Source organism: Vidua chalybeata, chromosome 32 (assembly GCF_026979565.1).
Source record: "Vidua chalybeata isolate OUT-0048 chromosome 32, bVidCha1 merged haplotype, whole genome shotgun sequence".
Taxonomy (NCBI): Eukaryota; Metazoa; Chordata; class Aves; order Passeriformes; family Viduidae; genus Vidua; species Vidua chalybeata.
Window position 1 is genome coordinate 1,600,068 of NC_071561.1, and position 21,779 is coordinate 1,621,846.

A 21,779-nucleotide genomic window follows, 5' to 3' on the forward strand; every position below is an offset into this window, starting at 1 on the left:
CCCCGTGGGACTCCCAAAACTGCCCCGGGGCACCCCAAATCCCGCGGGACCCCCAAAAACTGCCCCGGAGAGCCCCAAATCACGCGGGACCCCAAAAACTGCCCCAGAATGCCCCAAATCCCCGTGGGACCCCAAAAACTGCCCCGGGGCGCCCCAAATCCCGCGGGACCCCAAAAACTGCCCCGGAGCGCCCCAAATCCCCGTGGGACTCCAAAAACTGCCCCGGAGAGCCCCAAATCCCTGCGGGACCCCAAAATTGCCCCGGAGCGCCCCAAATCCCCGTGGGACCCCAAAAATCTCCCCAGAGCACCCCAAATCCCTGCAGCACCCAAAAAACTGCCCCGGAGCACCCCAAAATCCCCGTGGGACCCCAAAAACTGCCCTAGAGTGCCCCAAATCCCCGTGGGACTCCAAAAACTGCCCCGGAGAGCCCCAAATCCCTGTGGGACCCCAAAACTGCGCCGGAGCACCCCAAATCCCTGCGGGACCCCAAAACTGCGCCGGAGCACCCCAAATCCCTGTGGGACCCCAAAAATCTCCCCAGAGCACCCCAAATCCCCACAGGACCCCAAAACCTGCCCAAATCCCAGCAGGACCCCAAAAACTTCCCCCAGAGTGCCCCAAATCCCCGCAGGACCCCAAAAACTGCCCAAATCCCTGTGGGACCCAAAAACTGCCCAGAGCAACCCAAGAACCCCAAACCACCCTAGAGCAGCCCTGGGACAACCCTAAGCACCCCAAAAGCCCCCAGCACCCCCAAAGTCACTGGAACCCCTTGAGCCCCTCCTCAGGACGCCCAAAATCTACAGGATCTACCCCAGGACCCCCTGGGGACCCCCAAACTCCCCCAGCACCCCAAACCCTCCCTGGGTACCCCCAAACCCCTCTAGAGCACCCCGAAAACCCCCCGGAGACCCCCCCCAAACCCCCCCTGAGACCCCCAAATCCCCCTGGAGACCCCAAACCCCCTCTGGGTAACCCCAAACCCCTCTGGAGACCCCAAACCTCCCCTGAGAACCCCCAAACCCCTCCTGGAGCACCCCAAGCCCCCCCTGGAGACCCCCAAATCCCTCCTGGAAATCCCAAACCCCCCTGGGTACCCCCAAACCCCTCCTGGAGCACCCCAAGCCCCCTCCCCACCTGGGGTCCTCCTCGAAGATCTCCTGGGTGCCGTTGCCGTGGTGAACGTCCCAGTCCAGGATCAGCACCCTGGGCACAGCAAGAGGGGGGACCCGGGGGGTTTGGGGGGGTCCCCCAACCCCGGTACCCCCATATGTGAGGGGGGGTCCCCCATACCCGAAGGGGTCTCCCAGTACTCAAGGGGGATCCCCATTCCCTGTACCCGAGGGGATCCCCCCATACTGGAGGGGTCCCCGTCCCCCGTTACCTGAGAGGGTTCCCCCATCCCCGTTACCCCAGGGGGGACCCCAACCCCCCATTACCTGAGGGGGGGTCCCCAGCCCCTGTACCCGAGGGGTTCCCCCATTCCCCTGGTACCCGAGGGGAGTCCCCATTCCCCCTGTACCCCAGGGGGGTTCCCCCGTTCCCGTTATCCCAGGGGGGTCCCCCCGTTCCCGTTATCCGAGGGGGGTCCCCCCGTTCCCGTTATCCCAGGGGGGTCCCCCCGTTGCCGTTATCCCAGGGGGTCCCCCCGTTGCCGGTACCTGAGGGGGGTCCCCGCCAGGCGCTGTGCGTGCCGCGCCGCCACGGCCGCGTTGTTGAAGAGGCAGAAGCCCCCGGCAGCGCCGGGCCGGGCGTGGTGCCCGGGGGGGCGCAGCACGGCCAGCGCCGAGCGCACCTGGGGGGCACCGCGGGTCAGGGGGGCACCGCCACCCCCGAGCCCCGCCGGGACCCCCGAACCCCACAAGGGCCCCCTGAATCCCCAGAGAGACCCCGCCGAGAACTCCCCGTGGAGTGAGCCCCGAACCCCACAGAGAACCCAGATCCCACTGGGACTCCCCCAAACTTCGTGAGACCCCAAAACCAGAGATCCCCCCAAACCCCACCGGTACCCCCCCCATGGACCCCCAAATTCCCCTGCGACCCCCAAACCCCACAGAGATCCCCAATCCCACAGACCCCCCCAAACCCCTCTGAGACCCCCCTGACCCCACAGCAATGCCCCCAACCCCATAACGCTGTCCCGACCCCACAGAGCCCCCAAACCCCGGCAGGACCGGGGAGCCCAGCAGGGCTCAGACCCCAGACCCCCCCTTCCCCCCTTTTGCCCCCCCGTGCCCACCTGTCCCCCCCAGCACAGCCCCCTTTACCCCCCTGTGCCCCCATGCCCCACCCCGTGCCCACCTGCCCCACAGCACAGCGCCCCCGTGCCCACCTGTCCCCAGCGTGGCCCCCATGCCCCCCGTGCCCACCTGTCCCCCATGCCCACCTGTCCCTGTGCCCCCTGTCCCCCCGTGCCCCCCCGTGCCCCCATGCCCCCCGTGCTCCCCCCGTACCCCCCATGCCCCCCGTGCCCCCGTGCCCACCTGTCCCCGTGTGCCCCCCCGTGCCCCCCCGTGCCCCCGTGCCCACCTGTCCCCGTGTGCCCCCGTGCCCACTTGTCCCCCGTGCCCCCCATGCCCCCGTGCCCACCTGTCCCCGTGTGCCCCCCGTGCCCACCTGTCCCCCCGTGCCCCCCGTGCCCCCCCGTGCCCCCGTGCCCCCCGTGCTCCCCCCGTACCCCCCATGCCCCCCATGCCCCCTGTGCCCCCGTGCCCACCTGTCCGCGCAGCACGGCCCGCACCGCGGCGCAGGCGCCGCCCGCGGCCAGGCGGGCGCAGGTGAAGGAGCGCGGGCACAGGTACACGCTGGGGTAGCGCTGCGCCAGCGCCCGCAGCGCCCGCGGCGACAGCAGCGCGCACCGCGACAGCGCCCGCACGTGGGCACGCCTGCGGAGCCCAGAGCAGCGTCACCCCGAAACAGCCGGGCACCCCGAAACAGCTGGGGCACCCCGAAACAGCCGGGCACCCCGAAACAGCCGGGCACCCCGAAACAGCTGGGGCGCCCCACAACAGACAGGGCACCCCAAACCCGGGGCACCCCTAAACAGCCGGGCACCCCAAAACAGCCGAGGGACCCCAAACACACCGGTCACCTCAAAACACATGGGTCACCCCAGAACAGCCAGGAGACCACAAACCCAGGTCACCCCAAAACAGCCAGGGGACCCCAAATACAGTGGTCACCCCACACCCGGGTCACCCCAAATACCGAAAACACCTGGGTCACCCCAAATACTCCCATGTGCCTCCCAAGACCACCGTAAACCCCCCAAGACCCCCCAGGAGCCCCCATGTCCCCCAGTAACCCCCATGACCCCGCCATGTCCCCCCAGAACCACCCACGTCCCCCCCCAGGACCTCCATGACCTCCCCAGGACCCCCCCAGGACCCCCATGTGACCCCCAGGACCCCCATGTGACCCCCAGGATCCCCATGACCTCCCAGGCCATCCCCCATGGCCCCCAGGACCCCCCTAGGACCCCCCATGACCCCCCAGGAACCCCCCTGATTCCCAAGGCGACCCCCAGGACATCCCCAGGACCCCTCATGACCCCCCAGGACCCCCCATGTGCCTCCCAAGACCCCTCATAATCCCCCAAGACCCTCAAGACCCCTCAGGACCCTCCAAGACCTCCCCCAGGTCCCCCTCAGGTGCGTCCCAAGACTCCCCATAATTTCCCCCAAGAACCCCCATGACCCCCCACCATGTTCCCCCCAGGACCCCCACGACCTCCTCATGACCCCCCAGGCCCCCGCGTCCCCAGAACCCCCAGGACACCTCCAGGGTGACCCCCATGACCTCCCAGCCCCCCCCAAGACCCCTCACGTCCCCCCAGGACCCCCCATGTGCCTCCCAAGACCCCCCCATAAGCCCCCAAGACTCCCCCAGGACCCTCCAAGACCACCCAGGACCCTCACCCATGACCTCCCCCATCACCCTGCAGACCCCCCATTTCCCCCCAGGACCCCCCATGTTTCTCCAAAGACCTCCCCATAAGCCCCCCCCAAGACCCTCCCAGGAGCCCCCATGAACGCCCACGTCCCTCCAGACCCCCCCATGTCCCCCCATAAAGCCCCCCAAGACCCCCTCAAGACCCTCCCAGGACTCCTCTGGACCCTCCAAGACCCCCCCAGGACCCCCCATGACCCTCCCAGACCATCCCCTATGACCCCCCATATCCCCCCAGAACCCCCATGTGCCTCCCAAAACCCCTCATAATCCCCCCAAGACCCCCCCCAGGACCCTCCAGGACCCCCCCCACGTCCCCCCGTGCCCCTCACGTGTGGCAGGCGCGCAGTTGCCGGTGGCTCGCGGGCCGGGCGGGCACGGGGAGGCAGCGCTGGGCGAGCCCCAGCTCCTGCAGCCGCTGCAGCACGCGGGGCAGGCGCTGCGGGGCCTCGGGGTGCTGGCTGCAAGACACCCAGAAACAGCTGGAATCACCCCAAAAATCCCCCCAAAATCACCTCAAAATCACCCCAAAACCACTGCAAAATAACCCCAAAATCACCCCCGGTACAGGCGCTGCGGGGCCTCGGGGTGCTGGCTGCAAGACACCCAGAAACAGCTGGAATCACCCCAAAAATCACCCCAAAATCACCTCAAAATCACCCCAAAATCACTGCAAAATAACCCCAAAATCACCCCCGGGGCAGGCGCTGCGGGGTCTCGGGGTGCTGGCTGCAAGACACCCAGAAACAGCTGGAATCACCCCAAAAATCACCCCAAAATCACCGCAAAATCACCCCAAAATCACCCCAAAACTATCCCAAAAAACACCCCAAAAAACACCCCAAAAACACCTCAAAAAACACCCCAAAACCATCCGAAAAAACACCCCAAAATCACCCCTGGGGCAGGCGCTGCGGGGCCTCGGGGTGCTGGCTGCAAAACACCCAAAACCAGGTGGAATCACCCCAGAATCCCCCCAAAATCACTGCAAAATAACCTCAAAATCACCCCCGGGGCAGGCGCTGCGGGGCCTCGGGGTGCTGGCTGCAAGACACCCAGAAACAGCTGGAATCACCCCAAAAATCCCCCCAAAATCACCACAAAACCACCCGAAAATAACCCTACAATCACCCCAAAATCACAGCAAAAAACACCCCAAAACCACCCAAAAATCACCCAAAACCACCCCAAAATCACCACAGAATAACCCCAAAATCACCCCAAACCCACCCCTTGGGACAGGAATCCCCAGCCCCTCCCTCACCTGTTCCTGTGCCCCTCCCTCACGTGTCCCTCACCTGTCCCAGGTGTTCCTGTGCCCCTCCCTCACGTGTCCCTCACCTGTCCCAGGTGTCCCTGTGCCCCTCACCTGTCCCAGGTGTCCCCCACCTGTCCCAGGTGTTCCTGTGCCCCTCCCTCACGTGTCCCTCACCTGTCCCAGGTGTCCCTCACCTGTCCCAGGTGTTCCTGTGCCCCTCCCTCACGTGTCCCTCACCTGTCCCAGGTGTTCCTGTGCCCCTCCCTCACGTGTCCCTCACCTGTCCCAGGTGTCCCTGTGCCCCTCACCTGTCCCAGGTGTCCCTCACCTGTCCCAGGTGTTCCTGTGCTCCTCCCTCACGTGTCCCTCACCTGTCCCAGGTGTTCCTGTGCCCCTCCCTCACGTGTCCCTCACCTGTCCCAGGTGTCCCTCACCTGTCCCAGGTGTTCCTGTGCTCCTCCCTCACGTGTCCCTCACCTGTCCCAGGTGTCCCTCACCTGTCCCAGGTGTTCCTGTGCCCCTCACCTGTCCCAGGTGTCCCTCACCTGTCCCAGGTGTTCCTGTGCTCCTCCATGCGGGGGTCGTACACCAGCCCCACCCTGGCTCTGCTCGGGGGCTCCGGGGGGGTCTCCGGGGGGTTCCCCTCCCCCTCCTCTTCCTCCTCTTCATCCTCCTCATCCTCGTTCCCTTCCTCCTCTGCTTCTTCCGCCTCCTCCTCCTCTTCCTCGTCCTCCTCTTCTTCTTCCTCCTCTTCCTCCTCCTCCTCCTCCTCGATCTCTGCGCAGGGGGGGGCTCCTCAGGGGGGCACCCCAAATGCGGCCCCGGCTCCGGGGGTCCCCGAGGGGTTCTGGGGGACCCTGAGGGGCTTTTGGGGTGTCTGGGTGGGGGGATTTTGGGGGAGGTTTGGGGTTTTGAGGGGGATTTTGGGAGGTTTCTGGGGTGTCTGGGGCTTTGGGGTTTTGGGGGAGGTTTGGGGTTTTTGGAGGGTGTTTTTGGGGTGTCTGGGGGGGGTTTGGGGTGTCTGGGAGCGTTTTGGGGTTTTTGGGGGAGTTTGGGGTTTTTTGGAGGGTGTTTTTTGGGGTGTCTGGGGGGGGTTTGGGGTGTCTGGGAACGTTTTGGGGTTTTTGGGGGAGGTTTGGGGTTTTTGGGGGGTGTTTTTGGGGTGCCTGGGGGGGTTTTGGGGTTTTTGGGGGCGGTTTTGGGGGTGTCCCTGAGAGAAACCAAGATGGCGGCAACCCAATATGGCGGCCTAGCAACCAAGGTGACTCCTTAGCAACCGGGCCTAGCGCACCCCCCAAAGCCTGCGCTCAGTTTTTGGGGGGTTCAAAGGGCTCCCCCCCGCCTCAGATTTCGGGGTCCCCCCTCAGATTCCGGGGTCCCCCCTCAGATTCCGGGGTCCCCCCTCACCGAAGCTCTGCAGGCAGCCCCAGAAGCGCTGGTGGACGCTCAGGGTGCGGGCAATGCTGGCCAGGCCACTGGGGAACACTGAGCTTTTGGGGGACTGGGGGCGCCCCCAAACTGCCCCCAGCACCCCCTGGACCACCACCCCTCCCGAGCTCCCAACCCTCCTGAAGCTCCCCCAAATCCCCTCCAGCCGCCCTCACACCCCCAGCCCCCCAAACAGCTCCCCAAACCCCCCCAGGCCCCCCCAAATACTCCCCCGTCCCCCCAAACCCGCCAGAAGCTCCCCCAGCACCCCAAAACACCCCAGAGCCCACCCCCATCCCCTCCAGCCCCCCAAATCCTCCCCTGTGACCCCCCAGCCCCCTCACCTGGGGGTGGGAGTGAGGGGCCCGGGGGGATCCCCGGGGTCCCCCAGCAGGGTCCGCAGCACGGCCCCCACCCCCCCAGGGGACGCCCCCAAATCCGGGCCCCCCTGTGGAGAGGGGGGTCAGGGGGGGCCGCACGGCCCCCAAAACAGAGAGCCCCCCGAAAACAGCCCCTGCAGCCCCCCGAAACAAAGAGCCCCCCAAAACAGCCCCTGCAGCCCCCCGAAACAAAGAGCCCCCCAAAAACAGCCCCCAAAACAAAGAGCCCCCGAAAAACAACCCCCAAAAACGGCCCCCCAAAACCAGCCCCTGCAGCCCCCCAAAACAAACAGCCCCCCCAAAAACAGTCCCCCAAAACCAGCCCCTGCAGCCCCCTGAAACAAAGAGCCCCCCCAAAAACGGTCCCCCAAAACATCCCCCAAAACAAAGAGACCCTCAAAACCAGCCCCCCAAAACAAAGAGACCCTCAAAACCAGCCCCTGCAGCCTCCCAAAACAAACAGTCCCCCCAAAAGGGCCCCCCAAAACAGCCTCCAAAACAAAGATCCCCCAAAAACGGCCCCCAAAACAAACAGTCCCCCCAAAACAAACAGTACCCCCAAAACAAAGAGCCCCCCAAAAACGGCCCCCAAAACAGCCCTGAAACAAACAGCCCCCCAAAGCAGCCCCTATAGCCCCCACACCCCTATATCCCCTATAGCCCCCCACCCTCATAGCCCCCAGACGCCTATAGTGCTATATCCCTCATACCTCTTACATCCCCTATATATCCCCTATATGTCCCTTATATACCTCTAGATATCCCCTATATATTCTCTATATATCCCCTATATGTCCCCTATATATCACCTATATATCTTCTATATATCCCCTATACATTCCCTATATATCCCTTATATATCCCCTACATGTCCCCTATATATCCCCTATATATCCCCTATATGTCCCTTGTATACCCTCTACATATCCTCTATATATCCCCTATATATTCTCTACATATCCCCTGTATGTCCCCTATATATTCCCTATATATCTTCTATATATCCCCTATACATTCCCTATATATCCCCTATACATTCCCTATATATCCCCTACATGTCCCCTATATATCCCCTACATATCCTCTATATATTCCCTACATATCCTCTATATATCCCCTATATATTCCCCTTATATCCCCTATACATGCCCTATACATCCTCTCCTATATATCCCCTATATACCCCCTATATATCCCCTATATGTCTCCTATATATCCCTATATATTCTCTATGTCTCCTATATATGCCTATATATCCCCCATATGTCTCCTATATATACCCCATATATCCCCCTCTACTCCCCCTCCTCTCTTTATTCCCCATGTCCCCTATAGATGCCCTACAGATCCCCTATACTGCCCCTATCCCTGTCTATCCCCTATGTAACTGCTATATCCCCCATGCCCCCCATATTCCCTATAGATCCCCTATACCCCCATACCCCTCACATCCCCCTCTATTCCCTATAGATCCCCTATATCACCTCTATCCCCTATCTGCCCTATACCCCCACATCTCCTCTATCCCCTATACATCTTCTCTATTCCCCACACCCCTCTATCCCCTACAGATGCCCTATAGATCCCCTATATCCCCATACCTCCCATACCCCCTCTATACCCCCCATACCCTCTATAGATCCCCTACAGATCCCCCATACACCCTATAGATCCACCATAGATCCCCCATACCCCTATAGATCCCCTCTATATCTCCTACAGATCCCCCATAGATCCCCCATACCCCTCTATATCCCCCATAGATCCCCTATAGATCCCCTATAGATCCCGCACAGCCTCACCTGCAGCAGCAGCAGCAGCCGCCCCCTGCCCAGGGCCGAGAGCAGGTGGGTGAGGAGAGAGAGCCCGGCAGGGGAGAGCCCCAGGGAGCCCTGGAGACAGGGAGGGACCCTATAGAGACCCTATAGAGACCCTACAGACATCCTATAGACACCCCACACAGACCCCATAGAGATCCCATAGAGATCTCATAGAGATCCCATAGAGATCCTATAGAGATCCTATAGAGAGCCCGGCAGGGGAGAGCCCCAGGGAGCCCTGGGACGAAAGGGACCCTATAGAGACCCTATAGAGACCCTACAGACATCCTATAGACACCCCACACAGACCCCATAGAGATCCTATAGAGATCCCATAAAAATCCCATAGAGATCCTATAGAGATCCTATAGAGAGCCCAGCAGGGGAGAGCCCCAGGGAGCCCTGGGACGAAAGGGACCCTATAGAGACCCTACAGACATCCTATAGACACCCCACACAGACCCCATAGACACCCTACAGAGATCCCATAAAAATCCCATAGAGATCCCATAGAGAGCCCGGCAGGGGAGAGCCCCAGGGAGCCCTGGGACGAAAGGGACCCTATAGAGACCCTATAGAGACCCTACAGACATCCTATAGACACCCCACACAGACCCCATAGACACCCTACAGAGATCCTATAGAGATCCCATAGACAGCCCGGCAGGGGAGAGCTCCAGGCAGCCCTGGGATGAAAGGGACCCTATAGAGACCCTATAGAGACCCTACAGACACCCTATAGAGACAGACCCCATAGCACCCCATAGACATCCCATACAGACCCTATAGACACCCTATAGAGATCCCATAGAGATCCCATAGAGATCCCATAGAGAGCCTGGCAGGGGAGAGCCCCAGGGAGCCCTGGGACAAAAGGGATCCTATAGAGACCCTATAGAGACCCCACAGACATCCTATAGACACCCCACACAGACCCCATAGACACCCTATAGAGATCCCACAGAGACCCTATAGAGATCCCACAGAGATCCCATAGAGACCCCGGACACCCTATAGAGATCCCCAGGGACCCCATAGAGACCCCATGGAGACCCCAGCAGGGGAGACCCCCAGGAAGCTCTGGGGACACCAAGGGATGAGAGACCCTATAGAGACCCTATAGATAGAGACCCTATAGAGACCCCTGCGGACAGGGGCTGTGAGGGACCCCCAGAGACCCCCCAGGGACTCCTGGGGGCACCAGGGGGTTTGGAGACTTCCCTGAGCCCCCCCAGCACCCCACAAACCCCAGAAACCCCCCAGACCCCATAAAGCCCCCAGACCCCCCGTACCCCCAAATCCTCCAGCGAGGCCTCGACCAGGACGAGCTGGGGCTGGAACTGGGGGGACACAATGGGGTCAGGGGGACGGGACCCCAAACCTGCAGGGTCCCCAAAACCACCGGGACCCCAAACCCGCACAGACCCCAAACCCACAGAGACCCCAACCCCCCCCCAGGGACCCCAAACCTGCAGGATCCCCAAAACCACTGGGACCCCAAACCCACCCAGGGACTCCAAACCACCCAGGGACCTCAAGCCTCCACAGGGACCCCAAACCCGCAGGATCCCCAAAACCACTGGGACCCCAAACCCACAGGGACCCCAAACCCCCCCAGAGACCCCAAACCCACCCAGGGACCCCAAACCTCCACAGGGACCCCAAACCCACAGGGACCCCAAACCCACCGGGACCCCAAACCCACAGGGACCCCAAACCCCCCAAGGGACCCCAAACCCCCCAAACCCCCCAAACCCCCCCGGTGACCCCAAACCCCCCCGGTGACCCCAAGCCCCCCCGGTGACCCCAAGCCCCCGTCCCCCCGCCCGTCCCCCACCTGCAGGCCGATGGGCAGCAGCACGTGGAAGGCGGCGGCGGCGTGATCGCCATCGGTGACACCGGCCTGGGACAGCGCGACCCTATAGAGCCCTGGGGACCCTATAGAGCCCCTGGGAGCCCTATAGAGCCCTGCAGAGCCCTGGGGACCCCATAGAACCCTACAGAGCCCCTGGGAGCCCTGCAGAGCCCTGGGGGCCCTATAGAGCCTTACAGAGCCCTGGGGGCCCTATAGAGCCCCTGGGAGCCCTATAGAGCCCTGCAGAGCCCTGGGGGCCCTATAGAGCCTTACAGAGCCCTGGGGGCCCTATAGAGCCCCTGGGAGCCCTATAGAGCCCTGCAGAGCCCTGGGGGCCCTATAGAACCCTACAGAGCCCCTGGGAGCCCTGCAGAGCCCTGGGGGCCCTATAGAGCCTTACAGAGCCCTGGGCGCCCTATAGAGCTCCTGGAACCCTATAGACCCCCTACAGAGCCCTGGGGATCCTATGGACCCCTATAGCCCCCCTACAGCCCCCCCAGCTCCTACAGACCCGACACCACCCCAGATCTCCTGCATTCCCTACAGCCCCCCTGCCCCTATGGCCCCATATAGGCCCCCTGCCCCTATAGTCCCATATAGGCTCCCCTGCCCCTACAATCCCCTATAGCTCCCCCTACTCCTATAATCCCATATAAGCTCCCTGCCCCTATAGTCCCATATAGGCTCCTCTGCTCCTATAATGCCCTATAGGTTTCCCTGCCCCTACAATCCCCTATAGCTCCCCTACTCCTATAATCCCATATAAACCCCCAACCCCTATAGTCCCATATAGGCTCCACTATAATGCTCTACAGTTCCCCCTGCCCCTATAATCCCATATAAGCGCCCTACTCCTACAGTCCTGTATTAGCCCCCCACCCCTATAATCCCCTCTAGGCCCCCCTCTCCCTGCTCCCCCAGGACCCCCTGCCCCTATAGTCCCTTAAAGGCCCCCCTACAATTTCCTATAACCCCCCCCAGTCCCTATAGCCCCTCCATCCTCTATAGCCCCCATACCCGTACAGCTCCTGCCTGTACCCTACATCCCCTATAAACCCCTACAGCCCTGCAACCCCTACATCCCCTATAAACCCCTACAGCCCCATAACCCCTACATCCCCTACAAACTCCTATAGCCCCATAACCCCTACATCCCCTATAAACTCCTATGGCCCTGCAAGCCCTACATCCCCTATAAACCCCTACAGCCCCATAACCCCTACATCCCCTATAAACCCCTATAGCCCCATAACTCCTACATCCCCTATAAACCCCTATGGCCCTGCAATCCCTATATCCCCTATAAACCCCTATAGCCCCATAACTCCTACATCCCCTATAAACCCCTATAGCCCCATAACCGCTACATCCCCTATAAACCCCTATGGCCCTGCAACCCCTACATCCCCTATAAACCTCAACCCCTACACCCCCTGCATCTGCCCCTATAGCCCCGTAACCCACCCCCACATCCCCTATGGATCCCCTAAATCCCCCATAGGTACCTGCTCCCAGCGCAGCTCCACGCTGAACCCCTCTCCATCCCCTATAGATCCCCCTATGGATCCCCCATAGATCCCCCACAGATCCCCTATGGATCCCATACCTGCTCCCAGCGCAGCTCCACGCTGAACCCCTCTCCATCCCCTATGGATCCCCCATGGATCCCCTATGGATCCCCCACAGATCCCCTATGGATCCCCTATGGATCCCCCACAGATCCCCTATGGATCCCCCACAGATCCCCTATGGGTCCCATACCTGCTCCCAGCGCAGCTCCACGCTGAACCCCTCTCCATCCCCTATGGATCCCCCATGGATCCCCCACAGATCCCCTATGGATCCCCCACAGATCCCCTATGGGTCCCATACCTGCTCCCAGCGCAGCTCCACGCTGAACCCCTCTCCATCCCCTATGGATCCCCCGTGGATCCCCCATGGATCCCCCACAGATCCCCTATGGATCCCCCACAGATCCCCTATGGGTCCCATACCTGCTCCCAGCGCAGCTCCACGCTGAACCCCTCTCCATCCCCTATGGATCCCCCGTGGATCCCCCATGGATCCCCCACAGATCCCCTATGGATCCCATACCTGCTCCCAGCGCAGCTCCACGCTGAACCCCTCTCCATCCCCTATGGATCCCCCGTGGATCCCCCATGGATCCCCCACAGATCCCCTATGGATCCCCCACAGATCCCCTATGGGTCCCATACCTGCTCCCAGCGCAGCTCCACGCTGAACCCCTCTCCATCCCCTATGGATCCCCCATGGATCCCCTATGGATCCCCCACAGATCCCCTATGGATCCCCTATGGATCCCCCACAGATCCCCTATGGATCCCCCACAGATCCCCTATGGGTCCCATACCTGCTCCCAGCGCAGCTCCACGCTGAACCCCTCTCCATCCCCTATGGATCCCCCATGGATCCCCCACAGATCCCCTATGGATCCCCCACAGATCCCCTATGGGTCCCATACCTGCTCCCAGCGCAGCTCCACGCTGAACCCCTCTCCATCCCCTATGGATCCCCCGTGGATCCCCCATGGATCCCCCACAGATCCCCTATGGATCCCCCACAGATCCCCTATGGGTCCCATACCTGCTCCCAGCGCAGCTCCACGCTGAACCCCTCTCCATCCCCTATGGATCCCCCGTGGATCCCCCATGGATCCCCCACAGATCCCCTATGGATCCCATACCTGCTCCCAGCGCAGCTCCACGCTGAACCCCTCTCCATCCCCTATGGATCCCCCGTGGATCCCCCATGGATCCCCCACAGATCCCCTATGGATCCCCCACAGATCCCCTATGGGTCCCATACCTGCTCCCAGCGCAGCTCCACGCTGAACCCCTCTCCATCCCCTATGGATCCCCCGTGGATCCCCCATGGATCCCCCACAGATCCCCTATGGATCCCATACCTGCTCCCAGCGCAGCTCCACGCTGAACCCCTCTCCATCCCCTATGGATCCCCCACAGATCCCCCATGGATCCCCCACAGATCCCCTATGGATCCCCCACAGATCCCCTATGGATCCCATACCTGCTCCCAGCGCAGCTCCACGCTGAACCCCTCTCCATCCCCTATGGATCCCCCGTGGATCCCCATGGATCCCCCACAGATCCCCTATGGATCCCATACCTGCTCCCAGCGCAGCTCCACGCTGAACCCCTCTCCATCCCCTATGGATCCCCCGTGGATCCCCCATGGATCCCCCACAGATCCCCTATGGATCCCATACCTGCTCCCAGCGCAGCTCCACGGTGAACCCCTCTCCGGGGCCCTGCCCGGCGCTGGGGGGCGGCTCCCGGCCCCACTGCACCCCGAAGTACAGAACACTGCGGAGACCAGTACGGACCAGTACAGACCAGTACAGACCAGTAGAGACCAGTACGGACCAGTACAGACCGGTACAGACCGGTATGGACCAGTATGGACCAGTACAGACCAGTACAGACCGATATGGACCAGTACAGAATGGAATGGGCCAGTATAGACTGGTACAGACCAGTACAGACCGGTACGGAGACGTATGAACCAGTATGGACCGGTACAGACCAGTACGGATCAGTACGGACCAGTACAGACCAGTACGGACCAGTATGAACCGGGACAGGCCAGTACAGATCAGTACAGACCAGTACAAACCAGTACAGACCAATATGGACCGGGACAGACCAGTACAGATCAGTACAGACCAGTACAAACCATTACAGACCAGTATGGACCAGGACAGACCGGTACGGACCTGTACAGACCAGTATGGACCAGTAGAGACCAGTACAGACTGGTACAGACCGGTACGGACCAGTACAGACCAGTACTGACTGGAATGGGCCAGTACGGATCAGTACAGACAAGTACAGATCAGTATGGACCAATACGGACCGGTACGGACCAGTACAGACCAGTACTGACTGGAATGGGCCAGTACGGACCAGTATGGACCACTGCCCCCAGTATAGCCCAATGTCCCCAGAGCTCCCTGTGTGGCTCCCAGTATGGCCCCAGTGCTCCCAGTATGGCCCAATGCTCCCAGTATGGCCCCAGTGCTCCCAGTATGGCTCCCAGTGCTCCCAGTATGGCCCAATGCTCCCAGTATGGCCCCAGTGCTCCCAGTATGGCCCAATGCTCCCAGTATGGCCCCAGTGCTCCCAGTATGGCCCAATGCTCCCAGTATGGCCCCAGTGCTCCCAGTATGGCCCAATGCTCCCAGTATGGCTCCCAGTGCTCCCAGTATGGCCCAATGCTCCCAGTATGGCTCCCAGTGCTCCCAGTATGGTCCTCAGTGCTCCCAGTATGGCCCCAGTGCTCCCAGTATGGCCCCAGTGCTCCCAGTATCCCCTGTACCCACCTGGGGTCCTCCTGGAAGAGCTGGGGGAGGCCCCGCCCGGGCCGGGGGCTCCAATCCACGATCAGGACCCTGGGGGGGGCAGGGGTGGGACCCCAAATTCCCCCCAAACACCCCAAACACCCCCAAAACCACCTGAAACCTCCCCAGAAACACCCCAAACACCCCAAAACCACCCCAAAACCCCAAACCACTCCCAAACCCCCCAAACAGGGACCCCTGGGACCGTGACCCCCCCAAAAAGGGACCCCGGGCACCCTGACCCCCCCAAACCCCCTCAGCCCCCCCAAAAGGGACCCAACGCTGGGGGGTGCCGGGACCCCCCAGTTCCCCCCGGGACCCCCCTGTGGGTGCCCCCCCATCGGTGCCCCCCCCCTGGGTGCCCCCCCCGTGGGTGCCCCCCTCACCGCTGCACCCCGAGCTGTTTCTGCGCCACCCGGGCGGCCACGGCCGCGGGCTGGGGGGGGTCCTGGGGGTCCTGGGGGCTGGGGGGGCAGAGAGAGATGGGAGAGATCCCTATGGACCCTATGGATCCATACGGGACCCCACAGAGCCCTATAGAAACCCCACAGACCCCTATGGAACCCTATATACCCCTATGGAACCCCACAGATCCCTATGGATCCATACGTGACCCCACAAACCCCTACGGACCCTATGGATTTCTATGGAACCCTATATAACTCTATATACCCCTATGGAATTCTATATATCGCTATGGAACTCTATGGATCCATATGGGACCCCACAGAGCCCTACAGAAAACCTATGGACCCCCATGGAACCCTATATATCCTTATGGAACCCCACAGATTCCTATGGATCCATATGTGACCCCACAGATCCCTATGGATCCATGTATGACCCCACAGATGCCTGTAAAAACCCTATAGATCCCTATGGAACCCTATATACCCATATGAAATCCTATATAACCTTATGGAACCCTATGGATCCAAATAGGACCCCACAGACCCTATGCATCCACAGGGAACCCCACAGACCCCTATGGATCCACAGGGGACCCCACAGATGCCTATGGATCCATAGGGAACCCCACAGACCCCACAGACCCCTATGGATCCATATGGGACCCCACAGACCCCTATAGATCCACAGGGAACCCCACAGACCCCACAGATCCCTATGGATCCACAGGGAACCCCACAGATCCCTATGGAACCCTATGGATCCATACAGAACCCTACGCACCCCTACAGACCCTCACAACCCCCAGGCAAACCCTACAGACCCCATAGGGACACCCTGCACCCCATTTTCTCCCCCTGTACCCCAATTCTGCCCCCCCTGTACCCCATTTCCCCCCCGTACCTGATCAGGGCCACCCCGCACCCCATTTTTTGCCCCCCCGTACCTCAATCTCCCCCCCCGTACCCCACTTTTCCCTCCCCGTACCCCATTTCTGCTCCCATGCCCCGTTTCCACTCCCGTACCCCATTTTTCCCCCCACCCCGTACCCCACTTTCCACCCCCGTACCCCATTTTTGCCCCTCCCTGTACCCCAACTCCCCCCTACCCCATTATTGCCCCCCATACCCCATTTTTGCCCCTCCCCGTACCCCATTTCCCCCCCGTACCCCATTTCCCCCCCGTACCCACTTTTTGCCCCTCCTGTACCCCATTTTTTGCCCCGTGCCCCACTTTTCCCTCCCCTGTACCCTATTTCCCCCCGTACCCCATTTTTGCCCCTCCCCATACCCCATTTCCCCCCGTACCCCACTTTTCCCCCGTACCTGATCAGGGCCACCCCGTTGCGCAGGGCCCCCCCCAGCACCTGCTCCAGCAGCGCCAGCGCCGCCCCCACGGCCCGCCGGGGCCCCGACCCCCCCTGGGGACACCCCAAAATCAGGGGGGGGTCCCAAAATGGGGGAGGGGACCCCAAACCCTGGGGAGAAGGGGAGGGGGGGGAGAAAGACCCCAAAAAAAGGGACCCGAAACACCTGAGGGAGATCCCGAACCACAGGGGTTGGGGGGGTCCCGAACACGGGGGGACCCCAAAACCCCCACGGGGGGAACCCGGAATCAGAGGGACCCCAAAACCCCCAGGGAGACCCCGAAACCCCCACCGGGGGAACCCAGAATCAGGGGGACCCCAAACCCCCCCACAAGGAGACCCCAAAACCCCCTCAGAAAGGATCCAGAGGCAGGGGAACCCCAAAACCCCATGGAGGAACCCCCAAAACCTCGGGGGGAAACCTAAAACTACCCCAGGGACCCCCCCAGGGATCCAGGGGGACCCCAAAACCCCCAGTGAGACCCCAAAACCCTGCATTGAGTGGCTGGGAAGGGACCCCAAATCTCCCCCTGGGGTCTCAGGGATTTGGGGACCCCCCCAGACCCCAAATCTTCTCCTGGGGTCTCAGGGATTTGGGGACCCCCCCTGGACCCCAAACCCTCCCAGGGGTCTCAGGGATTTGGGGACCCCCTCGGGCCCCGGGATCGGGGGCGCTTACCGGGCTGGGGCTGTCGGGGGGCTCCAGCTGCGCCACGAACGAGGGGCTGGGGGACCCCAAAACCACCCTGAGGGGCTGGCCTGGGGTCCCCAGAGCCCCCCAAAACCCCGGGGGACCCTCGGTTCTCCCCAGGACCCCCCCAAACCCTTCAGGGCCCCCCAAACCCCACAGAGACGCCCCCTAAACCCCACAGGGATTCCCCCAAACCTCCCAGACCCCCCCTGCTGCCCCCCAAATCCGCCCCAAAACCCCCCAAAATCCCCCCCAGACCCTTCAAGGCCCCCCCCCAAAGCAGAGCCCCCCAAATCCACCCCAAATCCCTCGGAGCACCCCTCAAACTGACCCTAAATCCTGCAAGTCCCCCCCAGTTCCCCCTAAGTCACCCCCAGACTCCTCAGGGCTCCCCCAAATCTGAGCCCTCCCAAATCCCCCCAATACCTCCCTAAATTCCCCAAATCCCCCCCAAACCCCTCAGTGCTCCCCCAGACCCTTTGCACCCCCCATCAAATCCCCCCCAAATGTCCCCAAGTCCCCCAAATCCCCCTCAAACTGACCCCAGATCCCCAAATCCCCCCCAACCCCCCCCCAAATCCCCCCTAAATCCCCCAAATCCCCCAAATCCCCCACCTGTGCACCAGCAGCAGCTCCTCATCGCTGGCCGGGCGGCACTGGGGGGGGATGGGGGCATCAGGGGGGTCCCCAAAATCCCGGGGGGGTCCCCAAAATCCGCAGGGACCCCAGAACGGGCGAGGACTCCCCAAAAGATGAGGGGACCCCGAATTTGGGGGGCTCACCTGGACGGGGACGCAGCGCTGGAGCAGCTCCTGCAGGGCCGGACCCCCGGGGGGGCTGTGGGGACCCCAAAGGTCAGGGGGGACCCCAAAAAACCCCAGGGGGACCCCAAAGGTCAGGGGGGACCCCAGGGTTTGGGGGAGACCCCCTTGACCCCAAAATCCAGAGGAGGACCCCAAAAACCCCGGGGGGATCCCAACATTTTGGGGGAGGGGTCTGGGGGGTTGGTGGAAGGGGATTTGGGGGGATTTGAGGCTTTGGGGATTTGGAGGATTTGGGGATTTGGGGGCTCTGGGGGGTTTGAGGGATTTGGTGGAATTTGGGAGATTTAGGCCTCTGGGGGATTTGGGGTCTCTGGGGAATTTGGGGTCTCTGTGAGAATTTAGGGGATTTGGGGCTCTGGGTGATTTGTGGGATTTGGGGCTCTGGCGTTTTTGGGGACTCTGGGGGATTTCCAGGATTTAGTGGAATTTGGGGGTTCTGGGAGAATTTGGAGGATTTGGGGGATCCGGGGAATTTGGGAGATTTAGGGCTCCGGGGGATTTGGGGCTCTGGTGGGTTTGGGGCTCCAGGGAATTTGGGGGTCTGGGGGGATTTGGGGTTTTGGAGCTCCAGGGGTATTTGGGGGATTTGGGACTCTGGGGGATTTGGGGGATTTGGGGTATTTGGGGTCTCCGGGAGATTTGGGGCTCCAGGGAATTTGGGGGTCTGGGGCATTTGGGGGTCCGGGGGGATTTGGGGTTTTGGAGCTCCGGTGGGTTTGGGGGATTTGGGGCTCCCGGGGATCGGACAGATTTGGGGGATTTGGGGTTTTGGGGCTCCGTACCGGCCGTCCCCCTGCCCGGTCCCGTGCCCTCCATCGCTGACCAGCCCCGTCCCGGTGGGAGCGGCGCCCTCGGCCCCCAAATCCTGCTCGGGGGGGGTGGGGGGGGCATCGGGGTCTGGGGGGGTCCCGGGACACCCCGACTCCCCCAGCAGCACGCCCACCCCGAAGGGATCCCCAAAAAGGGCCCCAGGTCGGGGTGACCCCAAAGACCCCCCGACCCTCGGGGGGTCCCCGAGCCCCCTGCCCGCCCCAGAGGGACTCGGCTATAGGGGAGCCCCCATGGGCTCCCACAAACCCGGGCCCCCCCCCAAAGCGACCAAAATTTGGGGTACCCGCAGCTCCCCCCAACAACCACCCCAAGTATTGGGAGCGCCCCACCCAGAGCCCTCCGGGACCCCAAAGACCCCCATTTTTGGACCCCCCCCCCCCCCCCGTTACCAGCTGCTGTAGCTCCACCCCCCATGTCCCCCCAAACTCCCCCATTTTTGGGGTCCCCCCCCCCGTTACCAGCTGCTGTAGCTCCACCCACATGTCCCCCCAAACTCCCCCATTTTTGGGGTCCCCCCCCGTTACCAGCTGCTGTAGCTCCACCCACATGTCCCCCCAAACTCCCCCATTTTTGGGGTCCCCCCCCCCGTTACCAGCTGCTGTAGCTCCGCCTCCAGCCCCGCCCTCCGGCCCCGCGCGCGCCCGCGCCGGCGCGCCTGGAACAGCGCCCCCTGCTGGGGGAGCCGCCGCCCCGCGCGGCCCTGGGCGGAGCCACGGTCAGACATGCCCACCAAGGCCACGCCCACTCCGGCAAACCCGTCCGCCCCACCGTTGGTCACGCCCACCGGCCACACCCGTCCAAAGCCCCGCCCACAACCAAACCACACCCCGGGAGCCCCGCCCCGCGCGGAACCCTCAGGTACAATGGGAGGCGGAGCCAGAAAGGCCCCGCCCACTACACGCAGACCACGCCCACCCCGTTACAGCCACTCGGACCCCACCCATCCGAGGCTCCGCCCCTCGCCCCGCCCCCTCCACGCACGGACCCCGCTCCGTTTCGGGGGCGGCGCCGCGCGGGGGCTCCGGCCACACCCAGCCACGCCCCATCAGGCCCCGCCCCTTCCCCGCCCCCTGCTGGCCACGCCCCTCTCACCATGGCAGCCGGGGGGGCTCTAGCGGCGCGCGGGGGGGGGCATCGCGGGGGCCTGGGGGGGACACGGGTTAGGGACAGCGAGGGGACAGTGAGGGACAGCGAGGGGACAGCGAGGGACAGCAGGGACAGTGAGGGGACACGGGTTAGGGACAGCAGGGACAGCGAGGGGACAGCGAGGGGACAGAGAGGGGACAGTGAGGGGACAGCAGGGACAGTGAGGGACAGCGAGGGACAGCGAGGGGACAGCAGGGACAGTGAGGGGACAGTGAGGGACAGCGAGGGGACAGTGAGGGGACAGCAGGGACAGTGAGGGACAGCGAGGGACAGCGAGGGACAGTGAGGGACAGAGAGGGGACAGTGAGGGGACAGCAGGGACAGCGAGGGGACACGGGTTAGGGACAGCAGGGACAGCGAGGGGACAGCGAGGGGACAGTGAGGGGACAGCAGGGACAGTGAGGGGACAGTGAGGGGACAGCGAGGGGACAGTGAGGGGACAGTGAGGGGACAGTGAGGGGACACGGGTTAGGGACACTGAGGGACAGGGAGGGACAGTGAGGGGACAGTGAGGGACAGAGAGGGGACAGTGAGGGACAGTGAGGGACAGCGAGGGGACAGTGAGGGGACAGCGAGGGGACAGCGAGGGGACACTGAGGGGACACTGAGGGGACAGCAGGGACAGTGAGGGGACAGCAGGGACAGCGAGGGGACAGCGAGGAGACAGCGAGGGGACAGTGAGGGGACAGCGAGGGACAGCGAGGGGACAGTGAGGGACAGTGAGGGGACAGTGAGGGGACAGCAGGGACAGTGAGGGACAGCGAGGGGACAGCGATGGGGACAGCGAGGGGACAGCAGGGACAGTGAGGGGACACTGAGGGGACAGCGAGGGGACAGCTAGGGGACAGTGAGGGGACAGCGAGGGACAGTGAGGGGACACGGGTTAGGGACACTGAGGGACAGTGAGGGGACAGCGAGGGGACAGTGAGGGGACAGTGAGGGGACAGCGAGGGACAGCAGGGACAGCGAGGGACAGCGAGGGACAATGGGACGGGACACGGGTTACGGACAGCGGGGGGACAATGAGGGGACAATGAGGGGACAGCGGGGTCGGGGACACCGGGGGACAGTGAGAGAACACCGGGGGACACCGGGGGGAGAGTGGGGGACACGGGGCGGGACACGGGGCAGGGGATACCGGGGGACACCGGGGGACACCGGGGGACACGGGTTTGGAGACAGCGCGGGGCACGGGGGACAGCGCGGGAGGGGCCGGGCGAAACAATCGGGGCTGGGGGGGGGCACGGGGGGGGGCGCCGGGAGCTCCACGGGCCCGGGGCGCTCCATGGGCAGGGGAGGGTCCGGGGGCCTGAGGGGCTCAGGGGTCCCGGGGGGTCCCGGGGGGTTCGGGGGTCCCGGGCGGGGCCCGGAGCCGCCTCGCTCACCTGCAGCCCCACGCGACGCTGGCGCGAGGCGCGCCGTGATGACGCCAAGGGAGGGCGG

The 21,779-nt window shown here is 63.0% G+C and overlaps 1 protein-coding gene across 1 annotated transcript in view; it reads right to left on the reverse strand.

The window, feature by feature from the left end:
- Positions 1-21,765, reverse strand: part of HDAC6 (histone deacetylase 6) — a 30,412-nt gene extending 8,647 nt beyond the window's left edge. The window contains exons 1-21 of the mRNA XM_053968223.1: positions 21,722-21,765; positions 20,283-20,334; positions 19,783-19,890; positions 19,142-19,224; positions 18,318-18,372; positions 18,151-18,191; positions 17,524-17,569; positions 16,804-16,898; positions 15,457-15,534; positions 15,053-15,121; positions 13,940-14,036; positions 10,675-10,740; positions 10,130-10,177; positions 8,820-8,909; positions 6,982-7,085; positions 6,617-6,684; positions 5,755-5,986; positions 4,284-4,412; positions 2,720-2,888; positions 1,665-1,798; positions 1,141-1,209 (exon numbers count right to left, since the gene is read on the reverse strand). Of these exons, the coding sequence (XP_053824198.1) occupies positions 1,141-1,209; positions 1,665-1,798; positions 2,720-2,888; positions 4,284-4,412; positions 5,755-5,986; positions 6,617-6,684; positions 6,982-7,085; positions 8,820-8,909; positions 10,130-10,177; positions 10,675-10,740; positions 13,940-14,036; positions 15,053-15,121; positions 15,457-15,534; positions 16,804-16,898; positions 17,524-17,569; positions 18,151-18,191; positions 18,318-18,372; positions 19,142-19,224; positions 19,783-19,890; positions 20,283-20,285 (1,784 nt within the window). The 5' untranslated portion in view covers positions 20,286-20,334; positions 21,722-21,765. The remainder of the gene's footprint in view (positions 1-1,140; positions 1,210-1,664; positions 1,799-2,719; positions 2,889-4,283; positions 4,413-5,754; positions 5,987-6,616; positions 6,685-6,981; positions 7,086-8,819; positions 8,910-10,129; positions 10,178-10,674; positions 10,741-13,939; positions 14,037-15,052; positions 15,122-15,456; positions 15,535-16,803; positions 16,899-17,523; positions 17,570-18,150; positions 18,192-18,317; positions 18,373-19,141; positions 19,225-19,782; positions 19,891-20,282; positions 20,335-21,721) is intronic.
- Positions 21,766-21,779: the final 14 nt, after the last annotated feature.